We start from the raw sequence: 8,952 nt of genomic DNA, 5'->3' as shown, positions 1-8,952 counted from the left end.
TGAGTGTTCTGTTATGTTTCTGTCTTTTCCAACGTTTCGTGAGACTGCGGCGGGCTTCCCAGATGTGGAGTAGATGGTTGTCCACCGCTGGGCAGTCCTCCGTGGTTTGTATCTGTGTTTCGTGTTTCTTGAGTGTTGTCATAAGTGTTTGGGCCCACTGCTCGTATCCATCTTTAACCAGGCTGGTTGTGGGCAGGGACTTTCTGAAAGCCTGCCAGTCTGGGAGTCGAGCCTGTGTGAGTGGCCTTTTGAGAGGCCGCATGTGAATTAGTGTGTTAATGATGCAGTGGTCACTGCCTAGAGTGTCTTCTGTATTGTTCCATTCCACGTGTTGGATGTGTTTGGAAAGTGTGAGATCAGGACACGTGTCCCGAGTCACAGAGTTTCCCATTCGTGTGGGATGTGCTGGGTCGGTCTGGAGGGTGATGGAAGGTTCTAGTGAAACAAGAGAGAATGGGGCGCCGCAGTGGAGGGCTGCCGACTCACAAGCTGCATGCCGCAACTACCTAAACGGCAGAATCAGCCACAGCGCGCTTCGCATTCTCGGCTCAAGTGGCAAAACCGAAAACAACCAGGCCAAACACACGATAGTTTGGGTGCCGGGACACCGACATTACGGGAGATGAGGAGGCGGATAGGATAGCTCGAGGGTACGCAACAAACCGAGCATCCAACAATCCCGACCCCGCTGAGGAACCCGAGCCGGTAGCCCAAAGCTATACAGAGATTCTTAACTACTACAGAGGGATCAGACGAAAATACCCGACCCCAGACAAACAACTAACTCAATAGAGAAGACGCCATAGCATGGCGACAGTTACAAACGGAAACATTCCCGTGCCTAAACATGCTAAGTAAAATCTACCCCATGCAGTACGAGAGCGAGTGCCCGTGGTCGAATAGTCGAATAGTCGTAAACGTTGAACTCATGTCTAATCGACCGGGCCCTCTACTACGAGGAGTGCGCGACAAGCTAGATGAAGGGGAGTAGAGAAGGGAGAGAGAGGAAAACTTTTAATTAGAATAGATTAATTCGCAGGAGCCGGGTGGTTGGGGCCCCTAGTTCAGGGGTCCGCTGGTGGTAGCTGCTTTGCGGACTATAGGTGGATAATCCGGGCTTCCTGGTCCAGGCTGTCGCTGGTCAGGGCCTCCTCCCACTGCTCGTGTGTGGCACTACTAACGTTTGTCCGGTTTGTCCTGGCATCCCCAAGAAGTATGTTAGAGCGTGGGGCTCGCTCCGCACCATGGACAGTAACTTGGGTAATGTGAGGGTCTCATCTTGCGTAAAATGTGAAGACTTGGTCATGTGTTTGGATAGAGAACGCAAAAATTAAGTGTACCATTTCCTACTGCTTACGTACTTCACTGAATAACAATGATGTGCTACCGCCTGTTCAGAGAGCAGAGCAAAAAGACGACGAAGAAAAACCCGCGGGTTTGCGCGTTCCGTTCGTCGCGAGGGGAGAGAAAGCATGGCCCAGTGGCCGGCCAGCCCGAAGCGCGGCGGTGCGGGGTTCGAGGACCTGCATTTCAGCTGCGGCCGGACGGTGTACGAAGGCGAGTCCCTGGAGGTCATCGCCGACCAGGCCACCCTGGACAACAGGCTCTCCGGTAGCGCCCTCGAGTGCCCAGCGGAGAAGATGGACCTCGCGGCTGGCGACAGGCCGGCACTCTACAGAGCACTGGACGCACTCAGGGTGAGGGTGCCGTCTTTGCAGCCTAGTAATAAATAATGGCCGCGACAGCGTAAAATACTACGACGCCTGCTACACGCCCCTCAGTGTGAGCTAAGCATCCTCGCTAAACCCGCAACCTGCAGTATAGTCCACCGCAGAGGCCAGCGGACAGATTCACATAGATAGTTGCACTTCGCCTAACGTCTTTGTAAGAACAGGCAACGATCGACCGGCGCTCGCAGGCTATAGCTAATCTTCGAAGATGCTCTCATCAAGGCTGCTACGAGACCCCGCGTAGACAACGAGGCAATACGTACCGATAGCTAGGGCACCAGCAAGTCATACAGAACAGCCAAGTACAGCCAATTTTGCTTTTTCAATGGCTAATGTTCTGCCGGGTGTTACTCCCCGCGGGCCATACAGGCCATGCTCTCCTAGCCTCCACGATTTAGAATCTAATGACCCGTTTCCCATTGTAATGTTACGGCCCAGGTTACACCGGCACCTCTGGGGAAGTCTCCACCACCGAATCCTGGTCATCCGGGTAATTCACCGGCTCTTGAAGCTGATAGCACGCCTCGACCACTTAGCCTACCGGTAAGCGAGCAAATGCAGGCAGAGTGTACCAAATGCCACACTTGCATACAGCTGTGCGTTCGTATAATGCACTTCTCGGGTGAAAAGCGTTTAAGCGCACGTAAAGTAACTAACACAACAAAATAAATTTATGGCGATTACAGATTCGTGGTAACGCGGATGACGAGCGCTAGCAAGATTTCCCCTGTGCTTTTGCGAGGTCCTTGCAGTCTTCCACGGGCGGCTTGGAGCTCGCGCGCCCACACCACGGGGTTTGCACTCGCGTTACTTTTGGTCTCGGTCTATTGCTCGTGTTTCGAACGCTCAGGTGAACGCGATGGCCTTGCTTAGTAGCGCCTCTTCTCACTTGCGAGCACAAGCTGCTCGTTTACGTGCCGCTTCCTGCTCCAGAACGTTGTTCCTCAATGCGACCGAAGCTAGCTTCACAGCAAATGGAAACTCCGGGACTGGCGGCGACGCTTCAGTGCTACCCACGGTACCCTAGTGTTCCTGTCATCATCATCAGCCTGACCCAATGTACGAGGCCTCTCCCATACCTCAACAATTAACCCTGCCCTGTGCCAGTCGCGGCCACCTTATCCCCGCGAACTTCTTTATCCTATCCGCCCACCAAACTTACTACCGCTCCCGGCTACGCTGACTTCTCTTGTAATCAAGTCCTTTACCCTGCCGGCTATGCTTGACTTCTCTTGTAATCAAGTCCGCTGCTATCTCGGCTACCTCTTCGCATTACATGCCCAGTCTAAGCCTGTTTCTTCTTGATTTCGACAAGGATGTCATCAACCTGCGTTTGTTCCCTCACCCACTCCGCCCGCGTCCGATCTCTTAACGTTACATCAGTAATTTTTCTGTCCATAGCTCGCTGCGTTGTTCTCAAAAGAAATTGCACCCTTTTCGTTAGCCTTCCCGATTCTGTACCACAGGTGAGTATATCGGTAAGGTATAGCTGTTGCATGCTTCTCTTTTAAGCATGGGCGTCCGGAGGGGGGGGGCAAGGGGGGGGCGGCTGCACCCCCCTGGAAAATCACTCACTCGAACCGTGAGTGATGGCCGCACGCCAGGGTCGGTGGTGCGCTCAGCCAAAAGGGTGAAAGCAGCTCCGCTTCCACGCTTTGGGTCACATCTGCGAAATGCCGCGTCCGGGCGCGCGTCGTTCCGCCGTTTTCAAACCACGCCATCGTTAGCTCTACTAAAGGGCGACCTGTTGCACACATACAGCGGCACCGGCGAGCATGTGTTTCGAGCCGTCTTGAGATGGGTGTCTGTTTCTTTGATCTCTAGAGAGAAAGCGACACGGAGGCAGACAGTGCACAGGGCATCTTGTTTTCGCCTTCGTACGCCGGCCACCGATGAATTCTTCAGGAGGGACAAATCAGCCGTGTCCACCCCCACTTTGTCGGGGTGCTCAGGGGCAAGCGGGCGATCAGACGGCGCCGCCGCCGCTCGCTGTCTCCTCCTATCCTCGGGAGAGCGCAGTTCGGTAGAAGAGCCGCTTTCAGAATCTTCGGCAAAGGGGATTAGCTGCTTTTGTTCACGGCGACGCAGTCTCCAGAGGCGCCCCACACCAGCGTTCCTTACGTCTTCTCCGAAAACCAGCGCCTTTGGTCAACGCAGCCCGATGGCGCCTGCCTGGCTCGCCTGTCCCCTCTGGCTGGGCCTCAAATCACAACAGCGCCCATGTACTGTGCGATGTCAGTGCATGGTAAACAGACCCAGGTGGTCGACATTATCCGGAACTCTGTACTACACCGTCCCTCATAGCCTGAGTCGTTTTGGTGCTCTGAACCCCATAAAAACACAAAAACAAATTTTCCGACCGGAGTGGCGAGCCGCGAGTGTCCCTTCCCCTCGGAAGTCGCGCGGCGTTCCTTTCACCCCCAGAGTGCGCATTCGGGGATATTGCGGCAAGTAAGCCCTTGCACGTGTGCGCGCCTCTGTGTTTGTGCTTCCGTGTTTTTAGTGGCCGGTTTTCAACGAAGCTGAGAACAACCAAGACAGCGGACGAGAAAACGACGAGCGGCGAGCAGTGTGTGTGCCCTTGCTCGACTGTGCGGATGCGCGAGCAAGATGGAGCGAGGTGTATGAAGCTGCGAGCGTGCATTTATCTTGTAAATAAGTTTTCGTTGTATATATAGTCATCTTTTGTTTTCGACGTACGCGTTCAACCGTTTTTCCAATCAATATGTATGATGAGTGTGCACCGAGAGCGTGTAATGAAGCACTGAAATGAATTTATCACCCGTGTAATTACGCAATTCGCCCAGAAAAATCCGAGGCGCCTACAGTTGCTGTTCAAGGAAGACTGACTGAGTGAGTGAGTGACTGTAGTTGCGTGTTTGTGAACATATTGTGCTGTGTGCTGGTCATCAATCCGGGTGAGTCGAGAACCCGTATGCAGCCAGACTGAGCACACTTCTCCACGAAGTGATAGTATCTCTGCATTTTTTATTTGTTTTAATGGTTTCTTCGTTGATAAGCTCCAATGTATCTCTCCTAGCCGCGCTTTAATTTGCTGTTTGTAATTTTTCTTTCATGTGTGTATTTTACTTATTTTTTATTTATATATAAAAATAAATGCACTCCGCAAATAGTGCCTTTTTGCTACGAATATACCCCCCCCCCCCCCCCTCCGGCGCCAACAACCAATGGGGCCCCCCCCTGCAAAAAATTCTGCGGACGCCCTTGCTTTTAAGGGATATTGGCGAACTGTCATTCATGATCTGAGAGTACCTGTGAAATGCGCTCCACCCCATTCTTAGTTGTGTTTACGTATATGGTTCCCATATATAAGAACGTATACCACGCATACGCTAGTCGCTCCATTGGCGTCCTCTGTGTAGAGGCTGACTCGCTGTTCCTCCAAGTGTGCGGGTGGCTCACCGTCTGCTTACGTGGCGCCCTTTCCACTCCACTTCGCATTTCCTCCTGCGTTCCGGTCGGCGTAAAAGAGAGAGAAAACACTTTAGTTGCAGCTTTTGTGTCAGCCGCTAAGTTGATAGCGGGCTTCCCATTCGAAGGTCAGCTCGTCTTGCAGCTGGTCCGAGGCGAGCGAAGAATAGAGGAGGCGCAGGTTATAGGCACTGCATGTACTAGGGGTTGGGTATGGGATAATGTGCAGATTGTGTGGTTAATGGGCATTCAGCCAGACTGTGGGAGTGGCTGGCGTTGTGTTCTTGGCAGTTGGGACATGAAGGTGTGGCCCGATGGATGTTAAGCTGCATTTTCCGCAGGAGGCGATTGGACGAGATGGAGAGTGCGGGGCTAGGTAATGGAATGGTTCGTTTATATTCTCGAAGGTCGCCGGTGTACGTGCGGCCGCTTGATATTGGCCGTTATTGCTACGCATAGGCCCAAAAAGCTTCGCCTCTAGAGCTAGCGCTCTGTAAAGAAAGTCTATCATAACGTACTCGCGTTGAAGGCTTTGTTCTGAAACGAATTAAACGTCAGCTCTTTTCTACGAGCTGCCAGTGAAACACCTGCCCAACCCACTTTTACACGGTCAGCAGGTTCAGCCGAGCGCAGCCATCAGCATTTGCGGCCTGAGTGGCCCTCGGCTCGTGCTCTGGGTCTGCGCGTTGTCGACCCTGCTGTTCTTCACGGCTGCGATGGCCACCGTCGCCGCCTTGATCGCCAACGGCTCGGACGAGCTGAGCCGAAGCCTGGACGAGGTGCAGCGCTTCCTCAAGGTTAGTGAGCGAGATACCAAGTCCACGTTCAGGTTATGCTATAGGTCATGCAGATTACTATTCTAACTGACCTAGCTGCTGAACGACGCCATTCACGGCTACGACAGTCAACGCCAAGCTGACATCGGCTGCTCTAAAAAAACTCTAATATAAAATTATCGTTGTGAACAAAATAAAGTAAAAAGATTTATAAAACTCAGTTGCTATTGGCATCGCACGGTAACACGCGCATTTTGGTCGAAATGTAAAAAAAACTAGTACTCCTCGAGCTCCAAAGTTCTTGTAGGTAAGGACAGTGACTGTCTTTCTGTCTAGGAAGCACAGATATGCTAGAGAGCCAATACTGGCCCCGCACACTGCAACGCCGGCCGCCGTCTGTTCAATTCCTTCGTTTAGGGTCGGGATGTGTTTTCATCGGACTGCCGCGAACACGTTCAGGACGCCAACGCTGCCGTTTGCACCACCCTTGCCGCACGTGAACAGAACAGTCTAGTGCACATGTGGCGGTGCGCATTTAGCGCTGTTAGGAAAGGTTGGTCCTTCAGTTCACTGCACTATCGGCTACGGATGAAAAACGTGAAATTACCACGTATTATTTCTTTTAATGAGAAGTGCCATAAGGTATGTACGAGGAAGGGTAAGTATACCTATACTTGTGGTACAGTGCAGCACAGTGCAAGAGAAGTAGATGGAGGGCTGGGTAATGAGGTCTGCTTGAGGGATTCCAAATTCAGGCTGCAAAAGAATAGAAAAAGTAAAGGGTACATTGCAGGAAATCCGCTTTCCCTCTTTCTGCATTTTGAAGCCTGAGCACTTTGTGAAGAAAAGAATGGCAATTTTTAAACTTCCTTCTTTTATTGCTATGTTATTAAATTTTCACATCTTTTCCCCACAGGACAACGGTGCTGCGATACGGGCAGCCATGCTGTCACCGACGATGACGAGAGGCCCCCAATGGACAGACAGGACGGCGCCGATTGGCGGCGAAGCTCCCCTTGCTGCTAGGAGTAGCCTCAACGAAACGGCCTAAGCCTCCTGCTGATCCCAATCTGCCTCGCACAGCTGCCATGCCGACGTATAAACGTCTGTCTGCGTTAATTTCGCCAAAGTGCGATGGACCTCCGCCGCAGCAATACCGACCAATCGCATGTAGCGAACTGTGTAAGCTTTTCGACATACTGCACGCTGCTGCGAGAGTGTTCCTTCAAAACTAGCGTGGAGACAAAAACAAGCCGACCTTTAAAAGTGCGCATGTTCCTCTGGCTCAGTTCATAAACCGAAGCATTTCGATGTAACGCCTATACACTCGTTATGCAATGTGCGTCGGCAAGTTAACGTGTTGAATACCTGTATATAAGAACAGGCTGCCTTACCATGCGGCGCAGGGATCTCCACGGGCATATTTGTACATCCGTACATGATATACTCGTATGGCACCCTGAACGAATTGTGTGGCTCGCAGAATAGGTATAACCGTGCCGAGAACATCCTTTTCGCTAGGATTACGGATGAAGTAAAGGTGGTACAGGTGGCAGTAATTTTGCCCTTGAAGACTACTTTACTCTCTTAGAGATGGTGCGCACGAGTATAGATAGGAAGTGCCCTCAAGTGATTCCCTATGCCTGATTTGAGAATCTTCACATGTTGCACTCGTTTGCGACTTTCTCGCTGTCATTTGTGTTGGCAATGAATCACGAGTTCGTGGCTCCCTACTGGACAGTCTTCCCTAAAGTCCCTTTATGAGCTTTTCTAAAAAAAGCTAAGTACCGAAAACGTTTGCGGCGCCGCCGACGCACACTATTGGACAGCGCCCACTTCCGGTTGGGAACTAGTTCCGTTCCGCTATGTTCTTCCTAAGTCGTCCGGCTGCATAGTTTGACGGCGCTTGCACGCTACGTTTCTTCGTGACGCGAGAAGCGCCCGGACTAACCTCCACTGATCGCAGTCGTGCAGAGCTGCATCTACATTTTTCCAGATTACTGTAGATGATCCTGACCTGGTTGTCTCGAAGTTTCCTTGCCGGCTTTAAATTGAGCGATGCCGCGAGCGGCCGGCATTTCGTAGTTCGGCTACTGACGAGCACGTCTGTTGCTTACGGCGCCGCCGAATGATTCAGTTGTTTTTCGGGCGCAAGTCAGCACAAATAAAGAGCTTCGTTTGCAAGTTTTGTTGCTGTCTTCCTGACCGCTGGACTGCCGTCACTACAACGTGACAGTATAGTTGTGCTGGCCACGGACATTCAGTGGAGGTGACTTTATATTTGTCGCTGTTTGCTGGAAGTCACTTTAGTTTATCGGGCTCTTTTTTTTGTGTCCGCAGCAGCAGCCGAAATTCCGGGCTGTTGCACCTTCGGGTACTCAACCCAGTCAGGAAAAGGTCTGGCGTTGTTTTCAGTGCCGCTGGCGAAGAACGATATTGTCCGACAGAAAGCGTGGCTCCACAGGATTGGGAGAAAAAATTTCAAGCTGACGAATTCTAGCCAGTTATACGATGTAAGCTCAATTCCTGTTTTCCATCGTTGAGATTCGATGCTCTAGTAGCAAACTTAGGCTGGCGAGTCAGAATTGCTAAAGCTCCCAGCTCGCACTATGCTTGACGATTGTTTGATTACGCGCTGCTGTCCGCCTTTGTCATTTCGTAAACATGCATGTCAGTGCAAGTATGCGCGCGTATTTCAGCCTACGGCCCCACTCCGGCACCTACTGCAGCTGGTCCATTGAGATCAAGTAGTCAAAACCTTTTCGCTCAGTAATGCGCCCTGAAACCGTAACCTCTTGCGAAGTGTTCTGCGGTACGCCCTGCCAATTCTTTAATAGTACCGCGCGACCGTCGACCAGCCGGCTTGTCAGCGCCTGATGACACCGCTGAGCGGCAAAACGAGCGAGAACCAGTGCATCTGAAACAAATGCGCTTATTCTCGCTTGATTCGCGCTCCGCGCCATGATAAGGCGTTGTCCAGTCGACGCTCGCGCGGTACTATTAAAGATTGGCGG

The 8,952-nt window shown here is 51.9% G+C and overlaps 1 protein-coding gene across 1 annotated transcript; it reads left to right on the top strand.

Annotated features, from left to right (window-relative positions):
* The first annotated feature begins 403 nt into the window (after positions 1-403).
* Positions 404-8,245, top strand: LOC149372660 (uncharacterized). The gene is made up of 4 exons (XM_089567217.1): positions 404-1,697; positions 2,169-2,273; positions 5,777-5,959; positions 6,855-8,245. Exons 1-4 carry the CDS (start codon positions 1,473-1,475, stop codon positions 6,987-6,989), a joined length of 648 nt encoding a protein of 215 aa, XP_089423343.1. The 5' UTR covers positions 404-1,472; the 3' UTR covers positions 6,990-8,245.
* Positions 8,246-8,952: the final 707 nt, after the last annotated feature.

This window comes from Amblyomma mixtum, chromosome 1 (assembly GCF_055824585.1).
Source record: "Amblyomma mixtum isolate Tamu chromosome 1, ASM5582458v1, whole genome shotgun sequence".
Classification (NCBI taxonomy): Eukaryota; Metazoa; Arthropoda; class Arachnida; order Ixodida; family Ixodidae; genus Amblyomma; species Amblyomma mixtum.
Note: the sequence above shows the minus strand (reverse complement) of the source record. Positions and strands in the feature narration are given on the sequence as shown.